This window comes from Phyllobates terribilis, unplaced genomic scaffold, assembly GCF_046119375.1.
Source record: "Phyllobates terribilis strain yellow unplaced genomic scaffold, ASM4611937v1 Scaffold_4__5_contigs__length_816908805, whole genome shotgun sequence".
Classification (NCBI taxonomy): Eukaryota; Metazoa; Chordata; class Amphibia; order Anura; family Dendrobatidae; genus Phyllobates; species Phyllobates terribilis.
This window is the reverse complement of record NW_027362764.1, coordinates 26,945,164-26,966,996: the sequence shown is the minus strand read 5'-3', so window position 1 is coordinate 26,966,996 and position 21,833 is coordinate 26,945,164. Positions and strand designations below refer to the sequence as shown.

General features: G+C 58.9%; 1 protein-coding gene across 1 annotated transcript in view; it reads right to left on the bottom strand.

Annotated features, from left to right (window-relative positions):
• Nucleotides 1-21,833, bottom strand: part of GUK1 (guanylate kinase 1) — a 94,979-nt gene that overhangs the window by 53,414 nt on the left and 19,732 nt on the right. Inside the window, exons 2-5 of the mRNA XM_073676885.1 lie at nucleotides 12,627-12,740; nucleotides 12,490-12,531; nucleotides 12,100-12,196; nucleotides 11,594-11,732 (exon numbers count right to left, since the gene is read on the bottom strand). Of these exons, the coding sequence (XP_073532986.1) occupies nucleotides 11,594-11,732; nucleotides 12,100-12,196; nucleotides 12,490-12,531; nucleotides 12,627-12,740 (392 nt within the window). The remainder of the gene's footprint in view (nucleotides 1-11,593; nucleotides 11,733-12,099; nucleotides 12,197-12,489; nucleotides 12,532-12,626; nucleotides 12,741-21,833) is intronic.

The window sequence follows — 21,833 nt, the reverse complement described above, 5'->3', positions numbered from 1 at the left end:
GGAGCCACTCAACCCGTACACACACAGGCCGCACAGTGATGAGCCGCCACCCCGCACAATGCGCGCCCAATGAGGAGCCACTCTACCCCCCCCACACACAGGCCGCACAGTGATGAGCCGCCACCCCGCACAATGGGCGCCCAATGAGGAGCCACTCTACCCCCACACACAGGCCGCACAGTGATGAGCCGCCACCCCGCACAATGGGCGCCCAATGAGGAGCCACTCTACCCCCCCAACACAGGCCGCACAGTGATGAGCCGCAACCCCACACAATGGACGCCCAATGAGGAGCCACTCAACCCATACACACACAGGCCGCACAGTGATGAGCCGCCACCCCGCACAATGGGCGCCCAATGAGGAGCCACTCTACCCCCACACACAGACCGCACAGTGATGAGCCGCCACCCCGCACAATGGGCGCCCAATGAGGAGCCACTCTACACCCACACACAGGCCGCACAGTGATGAGCCGCCACCCCACACAATGGGCGCCCAATGAGGAGCCACTCTACCCGCACACACAGGCCGCACAGTGATGAGCCGCCACCCCACACAATGGGTGCCCAATGAGGAGCCACTCTACCCCCACACACAGGCCACACAGTGATGAGCCGCCACCCTGCACAATGGGCGCCCAATGAGGAGCCACTCTACCCACACACACACAGGCCGCAAAGTGATGAGCCGCCACCCCGCACAATGGGCGCCCAATGAGGAGCCACTCTACCCCCCCCACACACACAGGCCGCACAGTGATGAGCCGCCACCCTGCACAATGGGAGCCCAATGAGGAGCCACTCTACCCCCACACACAGGCCGCATAGTGATGAGCCGCCACCCCGCACAATGGGCGCCCAATGAGGAGCCACTCTACCTCCACACATTGGCCGCATAGTGATGAGCCGCCACCCCGCACAATGGGCCCCCAATGAGGAGCCACTCTACCCCCACACACACAGGCCGCACAGTGATGAGCCGCCACCCCCGCACAATGGGCCCTCAATGAGGAGCCACTCTACCCCCACACACAGGCCGCACAGTGATGAGCCGCCACCCTGCACAATGGGAGCCCAATGAGGAGCCACTCTACCCCCACACACAGGCCGCATAGTGATGAGCCGCCACCCCGCACAATGGGCCCTCAATGATGAGCCACTCTACCCCCACACACAGGCCGCACAGTGATGAGCCGCCACCCTGCACAATGGGAGCCCAATGAGGAGCCACTCTACCCCCACACACAGGCCGCACAGTGATGAGCCGCCACCCCGCACAATGGGCGCCCAATGAGGAGCCACTCTACCTCCACACATTGGCCGCATAGTGATGAGCCGCCACCCTGCACAATAGGCCCCCAATGAGGAGCCACTCTACCCCCACACACAGGCCGCACAGTGATGAGCCGCCACCCTGCACAATGGGCCCCCAATGAGGAGCCACTCTACCCCCACACACAGGCCGCACAGTGATGAGCCGCCACCCCGCACAATGGGAGCCCAATGAGGAGCCACTCTACCCCCACACACAGGCCGCACAGTGATGAGCCGCCACCCCGCACAATGGGCCCCCAATGAGGAGCCACTCTACCCCCACACACAGGCCGCACAGTGATGAGCCGCCACCCCGCACAATGGGCCCCCAATGACGAGCCACTCTACCCCCACACACAGGCCGCACAGTGATGAGCCGCCACCCCCGCACAATGGGCCCTCAATGAGGAGCCACTCTACCCCCACACACAGGCCGCACAGTGATGAGCAGCCACCCCGCACAATGGGCACCCAATGACGAGCCACTCTACCCTCACACACACAGGCCGCAGTGATGAGCCGCCACCCCGCACAATGGGAGCCCAATGAGGAGCCACTCTACCCCCACACACAGGCCGCACAGTGATGAGCCGCCACCCTGCACAATGGGAGCCCAATGAGGAGCCACTCTACCCCCACACACAGGCCGCATAGTGATGAGCCGCCACCCCGCACAATGGGCTCCCAATGAGGAGCCACTCTACCCCCACACACAGGCCGCACAGTGATGAGCCGCCACCCTGCACAATGGGAGCCCAATGAGGAGCCACTCTACCCCCACACACAGGCCGCACAGTGATGAGCCGCCACCCCGCACAATGGGCCCCCAATGAGGAGCCACTCTACCCCCACACACAGGCCGCACAGTGATGAGCCGCCACCCCGCACAATGGGCTCCCAATGACGAGCCACTCTACCCCCACACACAGGCCGCACAGTGATGAGCCGCCACCCTGCACAATGGGCTCCCAATGAGGAGCCACTCTACCCGCACACACAGGCCGCACAGTGATGAGCCGCCACCCCACACAATGGGTGCCCAATGAGGAGCCACTCTACCCCCACACACAGGCCGCACAGTGATGAGCCGCCACCCTGCACAATGGGCCCTCAATGAGGAGCCACTCTACCCCCACACACAGGCCGCACAGTGATGAGCCGCCATCCCGCACAATGGGCCCCCAATGAGGAGCCACTCTACCCCCACACACAGGCCGCACAGTGATGAGCCGCCACCCTGCACAATGGGCCCCCAATGAGGAGCCACTCTACCCTCACACACAGGCCGCACAGTGATGAGCCACCCCCGCACAATGGGAGCCCAATGAGGAGCCACTCTACCCCCACACACAGGCCGCACAGTGATGAGCCGCCACCCTGCACAATGGGCCCCCAATGAGGAGCCACTCTACCCCCACACACAGGCCGCACAGTGATGAGCCGCCACCCTGCACAATGGGCCCCCAAATTATGAGCCACTCTACCCCCACACACAGGCCGCACAGTGATGAGCCGCCACCCCGCACAATGGGCCCCCAATGAGGAGCCACTCTACCTCCACACACAGGCCGCACAGTGATGAGCCGCCACCCCACACAATGGGTGCCCAATGAGGAGCCACTCTACCCCCACACACAGGCCACACAGTGATGAGCCGCCACCCCGCACAATGGGCCCCCAATGAGGAGCCACTCTACCCCCACACACAGGCCGCACAGTGATGAGCTGCCACCCCGCACAATGGGAGCCCAATGAGGAGCCACTCTACCCCCACACACAGGCCGCACAGTGATGAGCCGCCACCCCGCACAATGGGCCCCCAATGAGGAGCCACTCTACCCCCACACACAGGCCGCAAAGTGATGAGCCGCCACGCTGCACAATGGGCCCCAATGACGAGCCACTCTACCCCCACACACAGGCCGCACAGTGATGAGCCGCCACCCTGCACAATGGGCCCCCAATGACGAGCCACTCTACCCTCACACACAGGCCGCAAAGTGATGAGCCGCCACCCCACACAATGGGCGCCCAATGAGGAGCCACTCTACCTCCACACATTGGCCGCATAGTGATGAGCCGCCACCCTGCACAATGGGCCCCCAATGAGGAGCCACTCTACCCCCACACACAGGCCGCACAGTGATGAGCCGCCACCCTGCACAATGGGCCCCCAATGAGGAGCCACTCTACCCCCACACACAGGCCGCACAGTGATGAGCCGCCACCCCGCACAATGGGAGCCCAATGAGGAGCCACTCTACCCCCACACACAGGCCGCACAGTGATGAGCCGCCATCCCGCACAATGGGAGCCCAATGAGGAGCCACTCTACCCCCACACACAGGCCGCACAGTGATGAGCCGCCACCCCGCACAATGGGCCCTCAATGAGGAGCCACTCTAACCCCAAACACAGGCCGCACAGTGATGAGCCGCCACCCCCGCACAATGGGCACCCAATGAGGAGCCACTCTACCCTCACACACACAGGCCGCAGTGATGAGCTGCTCCTGCACAATGGGAGCCCAATGAGGAGCCACTCTACCCCCACAAACAGGCCGCACAGTGATGAGCCGCCACCCTGCACAATGGGAGCCCAATGAGGAGCCACTCTACCCCCACACACAGGCCGCACAGTGATGAGCAGCCACCCCGCACAATGGGCTCCCAATGAGGAGCCACTCTACCCCCAAACACAGGCCGCACAGTGATGAGCCGCCACCCCGCACAATGGGCTCCCAATGAGGAGCCACTCTACCCCCACACACAGGCCGCACAGTGATGAGCCGCCACCCTGCACAATGGGAGCCCAATGAGGAGCCACTCTACACCCACACACAGGCCGCACAGTGATGAGCCGCCACCCCGCACAATGGCCCCCCAATGAGGAGCCACTCTACCCCCACACACAGTCCGCACAGTGATGAGCCGCCACCCCGCACAATGGGCTCCCAATGAGGAGCCACTCTACCCTCACACACAGGCCGCACAGTGATGAGCCGCCACCCCGCACAATGGCCCCCCAATGAGGAGCCACTCTACCCCCACACACAGTCCGCACAGTGATGAGCCGCCACCCCGCACAATGGGCTCCCAATGAGGAGCCACTCTACCCGCACACACAGGCCGCACAGTGATGAGCCGCCACCCCACACAATGGGTGCCCAATGAGGAGCCACTCTACCCCCACACACAGGCCGCACAGTGATGAGCCGCCACCCTGCACAATGGGCCCTCAATGAGGAGCCACTCTACCCCCACACACAGGCCGCACAGTGATGAGCCGCCACCCCGCACAATGGGCCCCCAATGAGGAGCCACTCTACCCCCACACACAGGCCGCACAGAGATGAGCCGCCACCCCGCACAATGGGAGCCCAATGAGGAGCCACTCTACCCCCACACACAGGCCGCACAGTGATGAGCCGCCACCCCGCACAATGGGCCCCCAATGACAAGCCACTCTACCTCCACACACAGGCCGCACAGTGATGAGCCGCCACCCCGCACAATGGGAGCCCAATGAGGAGCCACTCTACCCCCACACACAGGCCGCACAGTGATGAGCCGCCACCCCGCACAATGGGCCCCCAATGAGGAGCCACTCTACCCCCACACACAGGCCGCACAGTGATGAGCCGCCACCCCGCACAATGGGCCCCCAATGACGAGCCACTCTACCTCCACACACAGGCCGCACAGTGATGAGCCGTCACCCCACACAATGGGCCCCCAATGAGGAGCCACTCTACCCCCACACACAGTGATGAGCCGCCACCCCGCACAATGGGCCCCCAATGAGGAGCCACTCTACCCCCACACACAGGCCGCACAGTGATGAGCCGCCACCCCGCACAATGGGCCCCCAATGACGAGCCACTCTACCTCCACACACAGGCCGCACAGTGATGAGCCGCCACCCCACACAATGGGCCCCCAATGAGGAGCCACTCTACCTCCACACACAGGCCGCACAGTGATGAGCCGCCACCCCGCACAATGGGCCCCCAATGAGGAGCCACTCTACCCCCACACACAGGCCGCACAGTGATGAGCCGCCACCCCGCACAATGGGCCCCCAATGAGGAGCCACTCTACCCCCACACACAGGCCGCACAGTGATGAGCCGCCACCCCGCACAATGGGCCCCCAATGAGGAGCCACTCTACCCCCACACACAGGCCGCAGTGATGAGCTGCCACCCCGCACAATGGGCTCCCAATGAGGAGCCACTCTACCCCCACACACAGGCCACAGTGATGAGCCGCCACCCCACACAATGGGCCCCCAATGAGGAGCCACTCTACCCCCACACACAGTCCGCACAGTGATGAGCTGCCACCCCGCACAATGGGCCCCCAATGAGGAGCCACTCTACCCCCACACACAGGCCGCACAGTGATGAGCCGCCACCCCGCACAATGGACGCCCAATGAGGAGCCACTCTACCCCCACACACAGGCCGCACAGTGATGAGCCGCCACCCCGCACAATGGGCCCCCAATGAGGAGCCACTCTACCCCCACACACAGGCCGCACAGTGATGAGCCGCCACCCCACACAATGGGTGCCCAATGAGGAGCCACTCTACCCCCACACACAGGCCGCACAGTGATGAGCCGCCACCCCGCACAATGGGCCCCCAATGAGGAGCCACTCTACCCCCACACACAGGCCGCACAGTGATGAGCCGCCACCCCGCACAATGGGCCCCCAATGAGGAGCCACTCTACCCCCACACACAGGCCGCACAGTGATGAGCCGCCACCCCGCACAATGGACGCCCAATGAGGAGCCACTCTACCCCCACACACAAGCCGCACAGTGATGAGCCGCCACCCCGCACAATGGACGCCCAATGAGGAGCCACTCTACCCCCACACACAGGCCGCACAGTGATGAGCCGCCACCCCGCACAATGGGCCCCCAATGAGGAGCCACTCTACCCCCACACACAGGCCGCACAGTGATGAGCCGCCACCCCGCACAATGGGCCCCCAATGAGGAGCCACTCTACCCCCACACACAGGCCGCACAGTGATGAGCCGCCACCCCGCACAATGGGCCCCCAATGACGAGCCACTCTACCTCCACACACAGGCCGCACAGTGATGAGCCGCCACCCCACACAATGGGCCCCCAATGAGGAGCCACTCTACCCCCACACACAGGCCGCACAGTGATGAGCAGCCACCCCGCACAATGGGCCCCCAATGAGGAGCCACTCTACCCCCACACACAGGCCGCACAGTGATGAGCCGCCACCCCGCACAATGGGCCCCCAATGAGGAGCCACTCTACCCCCACACACAGGCCGCACAGTGATGAGCCGCCACCCCGCACAATGGACGCCCAATGAGGAGCCACTCTACCCCCACACACAAGCCGCACAGTGATGAGCCGCCACCCCGCACAATGGACGCCCAATGAGGAGCCACTCTACCCCCACACACAGGCCGCACAGTGATGAGCCGCCACCCCGCACAATGGGCCCCCAATGAGGAGCCACTCTACCCCCACACACAGGCCGCACAGTGATGAGCCGCCACCCCGCACAATGGGCCCCCAATGACGAGCCACTCTACCTCCACACACAGGCCGCACAGTGATGAGCCGCCACCCCACACAATGGGCCCCCAATGAGGAGCCACTCTACCCCCACACACAGGCCGCACAGTGATGAGCCGCCACCCCGCACAATGGGCCCCCAATGAGGAGCCACTCTACCCCCACACACAGGCCGCACAGTGATGAGCCGCCACCCCGCACAATGGGCCCCCAATGACGAGCCACTCTACCTCCACACACAGGCCGCACAGTGATGAGCCGCCACCCCACACAATGGGTGCCCAATGAGGAGCCACTCTACCCCCACACACAGGCCGCACAGTGATGAGCCGCCACCCCGCACAATGGGCCCCCAATGAGGAGCCACTCTACCCCCACACACAGGCCGCACAGTGATGAGCCGCCACCCCGCACAATGGGCCCCCAATGAGGAGCCACTCTACCCCCACACACAGGCCGCACAGTGATGAGCCGCCACCCCGCACAATGGACGCCCAATGAGGAGCCACTCTACCCCCACACACAAGCCGCACAGTGATGAGCCGCCACCCCGCACAATGGACGCCCAATGAGGAGCCACTCTACCCCCACACACAGGCCGCACAGTGATGAGCCGCCACCCCGCACAATGGGCCCCCAATGAGGAGCCACTCTACCCCCACACACAGGCCGCACAGTGATGAGCCGCCACCCCGCACAATGGGCCCCCAATGAGGAGCCACTCTACCCCCACACACAGGCCGCACAGTGATGAGCCGCCACCCCGCACAATGGGCCCCCAATGACGAGCCACTCTACCTCCACACACAGGCCGCACAGTGATGAGCCGCCACCCCACACAATGGGCCCCCAATGAGGAGCCACTCTACCCCCACACACAGGCCGCACAGTGATGAGCAGCCACCCCGCACAATGGGCCCCCAATGAGGAGCCACTCTACCCCCACACACAGGCCGCACAGTGATGAGCCGCCACCCCGCACAATGGGCCCCCAATGAGGAGCCACTCTACCCCCACACACAGGCCGCACAGTGATGAGCCGCCACCCCGCACAATGGTCGCCCAATGAGGAGCCACTCTACCCCCACACACAAGCCGCACAGTGATGAGCCGCCACCCCGCACAATGGACGCCCAATGAGGAGCCACTCTACCCCCACACACAGGCCGCACAGTGATGAGCCGCCACCCCGCACAATGGGCCCCCAATGAGGAGCCACTCTACCCCCACACACAGGCCGCACAGTGATGAGCCGCCACCCCGCACAATGGGCCCCCAATGACGAGCCACTCTACCTCCACACACAGGCCGCACAGTGATGAGCCGCCACCCCACACAATGGGCCCCCAATGAGGAGCCACTCTACCCCCACACACAGGCCGCACAGTGATGAGCCGCCACCCCGCACAATGGGCCCCCAATGAGGAGCCACTCTACCCCCACACACAGGCCGCACAGTGATGAGCCGCCACCCCGCACAATGGGCCCCCAATGACGAGCCACTCTACCTCCACACACAGGCCGCACAGTGATGAGCCGCCACCCCACACAATGGGCCCCCAATGAGGAGCCACTCTACCTCCACACACAGGCCGCACAGTGAAGAGCCGCCACCCCGCACAATGGGCCCCCAATGAGGAGCCACTCTACCCCCACACACAGGCCGCACAGTGATGAGCCGCCACCCCGCACAATGGGCCCCCAATGAGGAGCCACTCTACCCCCACACACAGGCCGCACAGTGATGAGCCGCCACCCCGCACAATGGGCCCCCAATGAGGAGCCACTCTACCCCCACACACAGGCCGCAGTGATGAGCTGCCACCCCGCACAATGGGCTCCCAATGAGGAGCCACTCTACCCCCACACACAGGCCGCACAGTGATGAGCCGCCACCCCACACAATGGGTGCCCAATGAGGAGCCACTCTACCCCCACACACAGTCCGCACAGTGATGAGCTGCCACCCCGCACAATGGGCCCCCAATGAGGAGCCACTCTACCCCCACACACAGGCCGCACAGTGATGAGCAGCCACCCCGCACAATGGGCCCCCAATGAGGAGCCACTCTACCCCCACACACAGGCCGCACAGTGATGAGCCGCCACCCCGCACAATGGGCCCCCAATGAGGAGCCACTCTACCCCCACACACAGGCCGCACAGTGATGAGCTGCCACCCCGCACAATGGGCCCCCAATGAGGAGCCACTCTACCCCCACACACAGGCCGCACAGTGATGAGCCGCCACCCCGCACAATGGACGCCCAATGAGGAGCCACTCTACCCCCACACACAAGCCGCACAGTGATGAGCCGCCACCCCGCACAATGGGCCCCCAATGAGGAGCCACTCTACCCCCACACACAGGCCGCACAGTGATGAGCCGCCACCCCGCACAATGGACGCCCAATGAGGAGCCACTCTACCCCCACACACAGGCCGCAGTGATGAGCCGCCACCCCGCACAATGGGCCCCCAATGAGGAGCCACTCTACCCCCACACACAGGCCGCAGTGATGAGCCGCCACCCCGCACAATGGGCTCCCAATGAGGAGCCACTCTACCCCCACACACAGGCCGCAGTGATGAGCCGCCACCCCGAACAATGGGTGCCCAATGAGGAGCCACTCTACCCCCACACACAGGCCGCAGTGATGAGCCGCCACCCCGCACAATGGGTGCCCAATGAGGAGCCACTCTACCCCCACACACAGGCCGCACAGTGATGAGCTGCCACCCTGCACAATGGGAGCCCAATGAGGAGCCACTCTACCACCACACACAGGCCGCAGTGATGAGCCGCCACCCCGCACAATGGGTGCCCAATGAGGAGCCACTCTACCCCCACACACAGGCCGCAGTGATGAGCCGCCACCCCGCACAATGGGTGCCCAATGAGGAGCCACTCTACCCCCACACACAGGCCGCACAGTGATGAGCCGCCACCCTGCACAATGGGAGCCCAATGAAGAGCCACTCTACCACCACACACAGGCCGCAGTGATGAGCCGCCACCCCGCACAATGGGCCCCCAATGAGGAGCCACTCTACCCCCACACACAGGCCGCAGTGATGAGCCGCCACCCCGCACAATGGGCTCCCAATGAGGAGCCACTCTACCCCCACACACAGGCCGCAGTGATGAGCCGCCACCCCGAACAATGGGTGCCCAATGAGGAGCCACTCTACCCCCACACACAGGCCGCAGTGATGAGCCGCCACCCCGCACAATGGGTGCCCAATGAGGAGCCACTCTACCCCCACACACAGGCCGCACAGTGATGAGCTGCCACCCTGCACAATGGGAGCCCAATGAGGAGCCACTCTACCACCACACACAGGCCGCAGTGATGAGCCGCCACCCCGCACAATGGGTGCCCAATGAGGAGCCACTCTACCCCCACACACAGGCCGCACAGTGATGAGCCGCCACCCTGCACAATGGGAGCCCAATGAAGAGCCACTCTACCCCCACACACAGGCCGCAGTGATGAGCTGCCACCCCGCACAATGGGCTCCCAATGAGGAGCCACTCTACCCCCACACACAGGCCGCAGTGATGAGCCGCCACCCCACACAATGGGAGCCCAATGAGGAGCCACTCTACCCCCACACACAAGCCGCACAGTGATGAGCAGCCACCCCGCACAATGGGAGCCCAATGAGGAGCCACTCTACCCCCACACACAGGCCGCACAGTGATGAGCCGCCACCCCACACAATGGGAGCCCAATGAGGAGCCACTCTACCCCCACACACAGGCCGCAGTGATGAGCCGCCACCCCGCACAATGGGCCCCCAATGAGGAGCCACTCTACCCCCACACACAGGCCGCACAGTGATGAGCCGCCACCCCGCACAATGGGAGCCCAATGAGGAGCCACTCTACCCCCACACACACAGGCCGCACAGTGATGAGCCGCCACCCCGCACAATGGGCACTCATAACTTTTTACTGCATTTTTGGGGAGAACTGTGGCGACCAATAAACACAAGTCTGACTGTTTCTGTCTCAATCCTTTTAGATTTTGCCTGCTCAGACGGACGCAGCGACGCTGAATATGGTGATTTTTTGTTTGTTATTCTTATTACTTTAGTGTTTAGTGCTGTGCGGGCCGGAGCCCTCGCTGCCTTGTTCTGTACACTGCAATATCCCAGTATAGCGCTCATGTCACTGCCTCCTGTGGCCACTGGGGACATTACACCCAATCATCCATTCGCACTTAACAACTTTGATGTAAATCTAATTTCCGGGACGACCTGGGATTTTGTCAGATTTGCTCGCGGTTGGTAAAGAACGCTGCGGACGCGGTGACTGCGCTGGAAACTCTGCGCTTTTTGTGACTTTTCGCGTTCGAGGTGTTTATGAAGTTTCCCATTAAAATTGTAAGAATTAAAAAAAAAGTTTGAAACCTTTTTGTTACACAAGTTCCCGTCCCCTGAAAATACCGCAAAATAATCCGGCACAGCCTAATAAGAGCGCGAGCGGGTGGAGAGGCGCAGACATTTTGTAGGCTCTGGAGCACGGGGCTGCTCGGTGACGGGGATTGGTGGAAACAGTCAGCAAGCTGGTGGATGGACGCGCGTCAGGTCACCGGAGCCGGGATAACGGAATGGTCACGTACATCATCCGATCATACAGAAGGAGCAGGGCATGCTGGGAGATTTCAGCTCTGAAGCTGCAGACTAGTGACCTCCACTTACCAGGATCTGCACGGACGGGGGCTGGATGGAGATGTAGATGGGGTTCAGGTCGGTTTTCTTGATGTTCTTGACTCCCTGCATGTCGATGTCCAGGATGCAGATCTGGTTCTGGGCCTGCACCGCCTGCACCGCCACTTTACTGCAGGGGGGCACAACATTACAGGGTCAGGCAGTACCCCCCCCAGATTCACATAACATCTCCTGAAACACTTTGTGCTGCTGTGGCGTCCTGCTGTCTGACATTGTGACCCTAATTAAAGGCGAGTCGCCTCTGCTCAGTCACATGTCCGGCACCATCTGCCATAAGCCGATTACATGGATGAAGAGATTGGGCTAATTGGGGGCTTCCTGTGCCTCGCGGCTCGTGCGGAGGAGCTGCTCCCGGAGGACACTTATGTAAGGCAGATCCTGTCAGCAGCTGCCAGCAAGCTACTGCTCTGTGTTATCAGCCAGTCAGTGCTCTGCGGTAGGAGCGGGAGTCCCTCCGGACCCCCGACATTACATACCTGGTCCCGTACATGTTCCCTGAAAACACGGCGTGTTCTATGAAGTCCCCGTTATCGATGCCGCGCTGCATCTCCTCCCGGGTCACAAAGTGGTAATCTACGACAACAGACACAAGAAGCCAAAAATGTCACAGACGAAAGGGAGCCAAAAATCACAAAGAAACCCCCCTAAATCCCGCCAGACGCGGCCCAGCCCCCGCTGAGCTGTCACACGGGGCCGCGGGGGCAGAAACCCAGAGATTTAAGGTTTTCATCTGTGACCTGTGTCCATAATCTCCACCAAATTATACAGAGAAGCAAGAAAAAGTCACGAAAGCCCCCCCAAAAAAAGGGAAACTCCACATTCAGGAGACAGACCCCGACAGACCCAGGTGTGGGGGCAACCTCTACCTTTCCCGTTGGCTTCTCCGGGTCGCGGGCCCCTCGTGGTGTCTAGAATTCCAGAGACAGAAAACATGGTGGATTTGTAGTTGTCATCTCCATCCCCCGTATTCAGTCACCCCCCATCATAGTGTCCAGGTACTTACGGGACACGGAGAACCCGAACACCCCCTCATAGTCCTTCAGCAATCTCTTCAGGAGCGTGCTCTTTCCTGCACCGGAGGGTCCGCTCAGCACCACGGGCCGGGGTCCTGCCATCACTGCCGGAAGAGAAATCCTACAGTCAGTGCTGTACCGAAGTCACGAGGAAAAAGAAGGCTGCAAGGGCCGACTATTACAGGGGCCACAGACTGGACGGGGGGGCAATGCGGCCAGCCACAAGACTCGCAAGAGGGGCCCGAAAACACAGCAAAGCTCTGACACCAAGCAAAAAACAGATCCAAAAGACTATTATACAGAGAGGAGGAGGAGGTGGAGAGCTCCTGGGGGTCTATTATACAGAGAGGAGGAGGAGGGGAGCTCCCGGGGGTCTATTATACAGAGAGGAGGAGGAGGAGGAGAACTCCCAGGGGTCTATTATACAGAGAGGAGGAGGAGGAGAGCTCCCGGGGGTCTATTATACAGAGAGGAGGAGGAGAGCTCCCGGGGGTATATTATACAGAGAGGAGGAGGAGGAGAGCTCCCGGGGGTCTATTATACAGAGGAGGAGAGCTCCTGGGGGTCTATTATACAGAGAGGAGGAGTAGAGCTCCTGGGGGTCTATTATACAGAGAGGAGGGGGAGAGCTCCTGGGGGTCTATTATACAGAGAGGATGAGGAGCAGAGCCCCTGGGGGTCTATTATACAGAGAAGAGGAGGAGGAGAGCTCCCGGGGTCTATTATACAGAGAGGAGGAGAAGGAGAGCTCCTGGGGTCTATTATACAGAGAGGAGGAGGAGGAGAGCCCCTGGGGGTCTATTATACAGAGAGGAGGAGGAGGAGAGCTCCCGGGGGTCTATTATACAGAGAGGAGGAGGAGCAGAGCTCCTGGGGGTCTAGTATACAGAGGAGGAGGAGGAGAGCTCCTGGGGGTCTATTATACAGAGGAGCAGGAGCAGAGCTTCTGGGGGTCTATTATACAGAGAGGAGGAGGAGCAGAGCTTCTGGGGGTCTATTATACAGAGAGGAGGAGGAGAGCTCCTGGGGGTTTATTATACAGAGAGGAAGAGGAGGAGAGCTCCCGGGGGTCTAGTATACAGAGAGGAAGAGGAGGAGAGCTCCCAGGGTCTAGTATACAGAGAGGAGGAGGAGGAGAGCTCCCGGGGTCTAGTATACATAGAGGAGGAGGAGGAGAGCTCCCGGGGTCTAGTATACAGAGAGGAGGAGGAGGAGAGCTCCGGGGTCTAGTATACAGAGAGGAGGAGGAGAGCTCCCGGGGTCTTGTACACAGAGAGGAGGAGGAGAGCTCCCGGGGGTCTATTATACAGAGAGGAGGAGGAGGAGAGCTCCCAGGGTCTAGTATACAGTGAGGAGGAGAGCTCCGGGGGTCTATTATACAGAGAGGAGGAGGAGAGCTCCCGGGGGTCTAGTATACAGAGAGGAGGAGGAGGAGAGCTCTCGGGGGTCTAGTATACAGAGAGGAGGAGGAGGAGAGCTCTCGGGGGTCTAGTATACAGAGAGGAGGAGGAGGAGAGCTCCCGGGGGTCTAGTATACAGAGAGGAGGAGGAGAGCTCCTGGGGGTCTAGTATACAGAGAGGAGGAGGAGAGCTCTCGGGGGTCTAGTATACATAGAGGAGGAGGAGAGCTCCCGGGGTCTAGTATACAGAGAGGAGGAGGAGGAGAGCTCCCGGGGGTCTAGTATACAGAGAGGAGGAGGAGAGCTCCTGGGGGTCTAGTATACAGAGAGGAGGAGGAGGAGAGCTCCCGGGGGTCTAGTATACATAGAGGAGGAGGAGAGCTCCTGGGGTCTAGTATACAGAGAGGAGGAGAGCTCTCGGGGGTCTAGTATACAGAGAGGAGGAGGAGGAGAGCTCCCGGGGTTTAGTATACAGAAAGGAGGAGAGGGAGGAGAGCTCCCGCGGTCTAGTATACAGAGAGGAGGAGGAGGAGAGCTCCTGGGGGTCTATTATACAGAGAGGAAGAGGAGGAGAGCTCCCGGGGGTCTAGTATACATAGAGGAGGAGGAGAGCTCCCGGGGTCTAGTATACAGAGAGGAGGAGGGGGAGGAGAGCTCCCGCGGTCTAGTATACAGAGAGGAGGAGGAGGAGAGCTCCCGGGGGTCTAGTATACATAGAGGAGGAAGAGAGCTCTCGGGGGTCTAGTATACAGAGAGGAGGAGGAGGAGAGCTCCCGGGGTCTAGTATACAGAGAGGAGGAGAGCTCCCGGGGTCTAGTATACAGAGAGGAGGAGGAGGAGAGCTCCCGGGGTCTAGTATACAGAGAGGAGGAGGAGGAGAGCTCCCGGGGTCTAGTATACAGAGAGGAGGAGGAGGAGAGCTCCCGGGGTCTAGTATACAGAGAGGAGGAGAGCTCTCGGGGGTCTAGTATACAGAGAGGAGAAGGAGGAGAGCTCCCGGGGTCTAGTATACAGAGAGGAGGAGGGGGAAGAGAGCTCCCGCGGTCTAGTATACAGAGAGGAGGAGGAGGAGAGCTCCTGGGGGTCTATTATACAGAGAGGAAGAGGAGGAGAGCTCCCGGGGGTCTAGTATACATAGAGGAGGAGGAGAGCTCCTGGGGTCTAGTATACAGAGAGGAGGAGAGCTCTCGGGGGTCTAGTATACAGAGAGGAGGAGGAGGAGAGCTCCCGGGGTCTAGTATACAGAGAGGAGGAGGAGGAGAGCTCCCGGGGTCTAGCATACATAGAGGAGGAGGAGAGCTCCTGGGGGTCTATTATACAGAGAGGAGGAGAGCTCTTGGGGGTCTAGTATACAGAGAGGAGGAGGAGGAGAGCTCCCGGGGTCTAGTATACATAGAGGAGGAGGAGAGCTCCTGGGGTCCAGTATACAGAGAGGAGGAGAGCTCTTGGAGGTCTAGTATACAGAGAGGAGGAGGAGGAGAGCTCCCGGCGTCTAGTATACAGAGAGGAGGAGGAGGAGAGCTCCCGGGGGTCTAGTATAAATAGAGGAGGAAGAGAGCTCTCGGTGGTCTAGTATACAGAGAGGAGGAGGAGGAGAGCTCCCGGGGTCTAGTATACAGAGAGGAGGAGGAGGAGAGCTCTCGGGGGTCTAGTATAAAGAGAGGAGGAGGAGAGCTCCCGGGGTCTAGTATACAGTGAGGAGGAGGAGAGCTCCCGGGGTCTAGTATACAGAGAGGAGGAGGAGGAGAGCTCCTGGGGTCTAGTATACAGAGAGGAGGAGGAGGAGAGCTCCCGGGGTCTAGTATACAGTGAGGAGGAGAGCTCCGGGGGTCTATTATACAGAGAGGAGGAGGAGAGCTCCCGGGGGTCTAGTATACAAAGAGGAGGAGGAGGAGGAGAGCTCCCGGGGTCTAGTATACAGAGAGGAGGAGGAGGAGGAGAGCTCCCGGGGTCTAGTATACAGAGAGGAGGAGGAGGAGAGCTCCCGGGGTCTAGTATACAGAGAGGAGGAGGAGGAGGAGAGCTCCCGGGGTCTAGTATACAGAGAGGAGGAGGAGGAGAGCTCCCGGGGTCTAGTATACAGTGAGGAGGAGAGCTCCAGGGGTCTATTATACAAAGAGGAGGAGGAGAGCTCCCGGGGTCTAGTATACAGTGAGGAGGAGAGCTCCAGGGGTCTATTATACAAAGAGGAGGAGGAGAGCTCCCGGGGTCTAGTATACAGAGAGGAGGAGGAGGAGAGCTCCCGGGGTCTAGTATACAGAGAGGAGGAGGAGGAGGAGAGCTCCCGGGGTCTAGTATACAGAGAGGAGGAGGAGGAGAGCTCCTGGGGTCTAGTATACAGTGAGGAGGAGAGCTCCAGGGGTCTATTATACAGAGAGGAGGAGGGGAGCTCCCGGGGGTCTAGTATACAGAGAGGAGGAGGAGGAGGAGAGCTCCCGGGGTCTAGTATACAGAGAGGAGGAGGAGGAGAGCTCCCGGGGTCTAGTATACAGTGAGGAGGAGAGCTCCAGGGGTCTATTATACAGAGAGGAGGAGGGGAGCTCCCGGGGGTCTAGTATACAGAGAGGAGGAGGAGGAGGAGAGCTCCCGGGGTCTAGTATACAGAGAGGAGGAGGAGGAGGAGAGCTCCTGGGGTCTAGTATACAGAGAGGAGGAGAGCTCCCGGGGTCTAGTATACAGTGAGGAGGAGAGCTCCAGGGGTCTAGTATACAGAGAGGAGGAGGAGGAGAGCTCTCGGGGGTCTAGTATAAAGAGAGGAGGAGGAGGAGGAGGAGAGCTCCCGGGGTCTAGTATACAGTGAGGAGGAGAGCTCCGGGGGTCTATTATACAGAGAGGAGGAGGAGGAGAGCTCCCGGGGTCTAGTATACAGTGAGGAGGAGAGCTCCCGGGGGTCTAGTATACAGAGAGGAGGAGGAGGAGGAGAGCTCCCGGCGTCTAGTATACAGAGAGGAGGAGGAGGAGGAGAGCTCCCGGGGTCTAGTATACAGAGAGGAGGGGGAGGAGAGCTCCCGGGGGTCTAGTATACAAAGAGGAGGAGGAGAGCTCCCGGGGTCTAGTATACAGAGAGGAGGAGGAGGAGGAGAGCTCCCGGGGGTCTAGTATACAGAGAGGAGGAGGAGGAGGAGAGCTCCCGGGGTCTAGTATATAGAGAGGAGGAGGAAAGCTCCTGGGGTCTAGTATACAGAGAGGAGGAGGAGGAGAGCTCCCGGGGTCTAGTATACAGAGAGGAGGAGGAGGAGGAGAGCTCCCGGGGTCTAGTATACAGAGAGGAGGAGGAGGAGGAGAGCTCCCGGGGTCTAGTATACAGAGAGGAGGAGGGGGAGGAGAGCTCCTGGGGTCTAGTATACAGAGAGGAGGAGGAGGAGGAGAGCTCCCGGGGTCTAGTATACAGAGAGGAGGAGGGGGAGGAGAGCTCCCGGGGTCTAGTATACAGAGAGGAGGAGGAGGAGGAGAGCTCCTGGGGTCTAGTATACAGAGAGGAGGAGGAGAGCTCCCGGGGTCTAGTATACAGAGAGGAGGAGGAGAGGTCCCGGGGTCTAGTATACAGAGAGGAGGAGGAGGAGGAGAGCTCCCGGGGTCTAGTATACAGAGAGGAGGAGGAGAGGTCCCGGGGTCTAGTATACAGAGAGGAGGAGGAGGAGAGCTCCCGGGGTCTAGTATACAGAGAGGAGGAGGAGGAGGAGAGCTCCCGGGGTCTAGTATACAGAGAGGAGGAGGAGGAGAGCTCCCGGGGTCTAGTATACAGAGAGGAGGAGGAGGAGAGCTCCCGGGGTCTAGTATACAGAGAGGAGGAGGAGGAGAGCTCCCGGGGTCTAGTATACAGAGAGGAGGAGGAGGAGAGCTCCCGGGGTCTAGTATACAGAGAGGAGGAGGAGGAGAGCTCCCGGGGTCTAGTATACAGAGAGGAGGAGGAGAGCTCCCGGGGTCTAGTATACAGAGAGGAGGAGGAGGAGGAGAGCTCCCGGGGTCTAGTATACAGAGAGGAGGAGGAGGAGAGCTCCCGGGGTCTAGTATAAGGGTCACACGCCCGCTGCTCTCACCCGCCTGCGTTCTGTGCTCGTCGGTGGCTGAACTGAGAATGAAGCTGTGACTCCGGGTGGCGACACGTAATCTGCATTCCTCCTCTTCAGAGACACACCCGCACAACACCCGCACCCGCCGGAGATTATACCAGCGCTGGAGCGTTAGAACAGGGGCTCACATCAGTACTAATGATAATAATGCTATTTCTATAGCGCTGACAGAATCCACAGCGCTGTACAAAAAGCGGGACAAGTACAGAGAATAAGGACTTTACACAGTAACACACAGACCACCAGTTACAGGAGGAGCGAGGGTCCTGATCACAAGAGCTTACAATCTAGAGAGAGATGGGGGGGGGCACAATAGGTAGAACGTGCCGTCATGCACGCTCCGGCCACCACCGTAATATATAGAGGCCGTCATATAACGCAGCATGATCCGTCACCGGTCAGGATCTGTGTATGTACATGTATGATCCGTCACCGGCCAGGATCTGTGTATGTACATGTATGATCCGTCACCGGTCAGGATCTGTGTATGTACATGTATGATCCGTCACCGGTCAGGATCTGTGTATGTACATGTATGATCCGTCACCGGTCAGGATCTGTGTATGTACATGTATGATCAGTCATCGGTCAGGATCTGTGTATGTACATGTATGATCCGTCACCGGTCAGGATCTGTGTATGTACATGTATGATCCGTCACCGGCCAGGATCTGTGTATGTACATGTATGATCAGTCATCGGTCAGGATCTGTGTATGTACATGTATGATCCGTCACCGGCCAGGATCTGTGTATGTACATGTATGATCCGTCACCGGCCAGGATCTGCGTATGTACATGTATGATCCGTCACCGGCCAGGATCTGCGTATCTACAGTACATGTATGATCCGTCACCGGTCAGGATCTGTGTATGTACATGTATGATCCGTCACCGGTCAGGATCTGTGTATGTACATGTATGATCCGTCACCGGCCAGGATCTGTGTATGTACATGTATGATCCGTCACCGGTCAGGATCTGTGTATGTACATGTATGATCCGTCACCGGTCAGGATCTGTGTATGTACATGTATGATCCGTCACCGGCCAGGATCTGTGTATGTACATGTATGATCCGTCACCGGTCAGGATCTGGGTATGTACATGTATGATCCGTCACCGGTCAGGATCTGTGTATGTACATGTATGATCCGTCACCGGCCAGGATCTGTGTATGTACATGTATGATCCGTCACCGGTCAGGATCTGCGTATGTATATGTATGATCCGTCACCGGTCAGGATCTGTGTATGTACATGTATGATCCGTCACCGGCCAGGATCTGTGTATGTACATGCATGATCAGTCACCGGTCAGGATCTGTGTATGTACATGTATGATCCGTCACCGGTCAGGATCTGTGTATGTACATGTATAATCCGTCACCGGTCAGGATCTGGGTATGTACATGTATGATCCGTCACCGGCCAGGATCTGCGTATGTACATGTATGATCCGTCACCGGTCAGGATCTCCGTATGTATATGTATGATCCGTCACCGGTCAGGATCTGTGTATGTACATGTATGATCCGTCACCGGCCAGGATCTGTGTATGTACATGCATGATCCGTCACCGGCCAGGATCTGTGTATGTACATGTATGATCCGTCACCGGCCAGGATCTGTGTATGTACATGTATGATCCGTCACCGGTCAGGATCTGTGTATGTACATGTATGATCCGTCACCGGCCAGGATCTGTGTATGTACATGTATGATCCATCACCGGTCAGGATCTGCGTATGTACATGTATGATCCGTCACCGGCCAGGATCTGTGTATGTACATGTATGATCCGTCACCGGCCAGGATCTGTGTATGTACATGTATGATCCGTCACCGGCCAGGATCTGTGTATGTACATGTATGATCCGGTCACTGGTCAGGATCTGTGTATGTACATGTATGATCCGTCACCGGCCAGGATCTGTGTATGTACATGTATGATCCGGTCACTGGTCAGGATCTGTGTATCTACAGTACATGTATGATCCGTCACCGGCCAGGATCTGTGTATGTACATGTATGATCCGGTCACTGGTCAGGATCTGTGTATCTACAGTACATGTATGATCCGTCACCGGCCAGGATCTGTGTATGTACATGTATGATCCGTCACCGGCCAGGATCTGTGTATGTACATGTATGATCCGTCACCGGTCAGGATCTGTGTATGTACATGTATGATCCGGTCACTGGTCAGGATCTGTGTATGTACATGTATGATCCGGTCACTGGTCAGGATCTGTGTATGTACATGTATGATCCGTCACCGGCCAGGATCTGTGTATGTACATGTATGATCCGTCACCGGCCAGGATCTGTGTATGTACATGTATGATCCGGTCACTGGTCAGGATCTGTGTATGTACATGTATGATCCGTCACCGGCCAGGATCTGTGTATGTACATGTATGATCCGTCACCGGCCAGGATCTGTGTATGTACATGTATGATCCGTCACCGGCCAGGATCTGTGTATGTACATGTATGATCCGTCACCGGTCAGGATCTGTGTATGTACATGTATGATCCGTCACCGGCCAGGATCTGTGTATGTACATGTATGATCCGTCACCGGCCAGGATCTGTGTATGTACATGTATGATCCGTCACCGGTCAGGATCTGTGTATGTACATGTATGATCCGTCACCGGTCAGGATCTGTGTATGTACATGTATGATCCGGTCACTGGTCAGGATCTGTGTATGTACATGTATGATCCGTCACCGGTCAGGATCTGTGTATGTACATGTATGATCCGGTCACTGGTCAGGATCTGTGTATGTACATGTATGATCCGGTCACTGGTCAGGATCTGTGTATGTACATGTATGATCCGGTCACTGGTCAGGATCTGTGTATGTACAGTCACCAAGTGCTACTGGGTGCATGGAGGATGTGAGGACCGGTGGAAGGAGGGAGCAGATTCTAAGGAAAATATAGAAAGAGGGAACAGAGTTATATATTAGTGATGTGATAGGTCTGTCTGAGGTAGTGCATTCCAGATAACTGGCGCAGCACGAGACAAATCTTGGACATGGAAGTGGGAGGTTCAGAATATGTTAATGTTAATCTTACATCAGTTACAGAATGGATAGGACGGGTAGGTGATAGAGATGAGGAGAAAATGTAGGGCAGTGCAGAAATGTGGAGAGGATAGGTAGGGTTATGGACAGAAATAGTGAGAAGATGTAGGGCGGTGCAGCAGCAATATGGAGAGGATGGGTAGGGTGGTAGACAGATGATGAAATGTAGGGCGGTGCAGCACTGTGGAGAGGATGAAAACGTTGGTAAAAGGATGAGGAGGAGATGTAGGGGGTGGAGAGGACAGGTAGGGTGGAGGACAAAGATAGTGTAGAGCGGTGCAGCACTATGGATAGGACGGGTAGGGTGGTAGAAAGAGAGGAGGATATATAGGATGGTGCAGCACTGGAGAGGACGAGTACGGTGGTAGAAAGATGAGGAGGAGATGAAGGGCGGTGCAGCACTGTGGAGAGGACGAGTACGGTGGTAGAAAGATGAGGAGGAGATGAAGGGCGGTGCAGCACTGTGGAGAGGACGAGTACGGTGGTAGAAAGATGAGGAGGAGATGAAGGGCGGTGCAGCACTGTGGAGAGAACAGGTAGGTGGTAGAGATGAGGAGAAGATGTAGGGCAGAGCAGAACTGTGAAGAGGACGGGTAAAGTGGTAGACAGAGATGAAGAGGAGATGTAGGG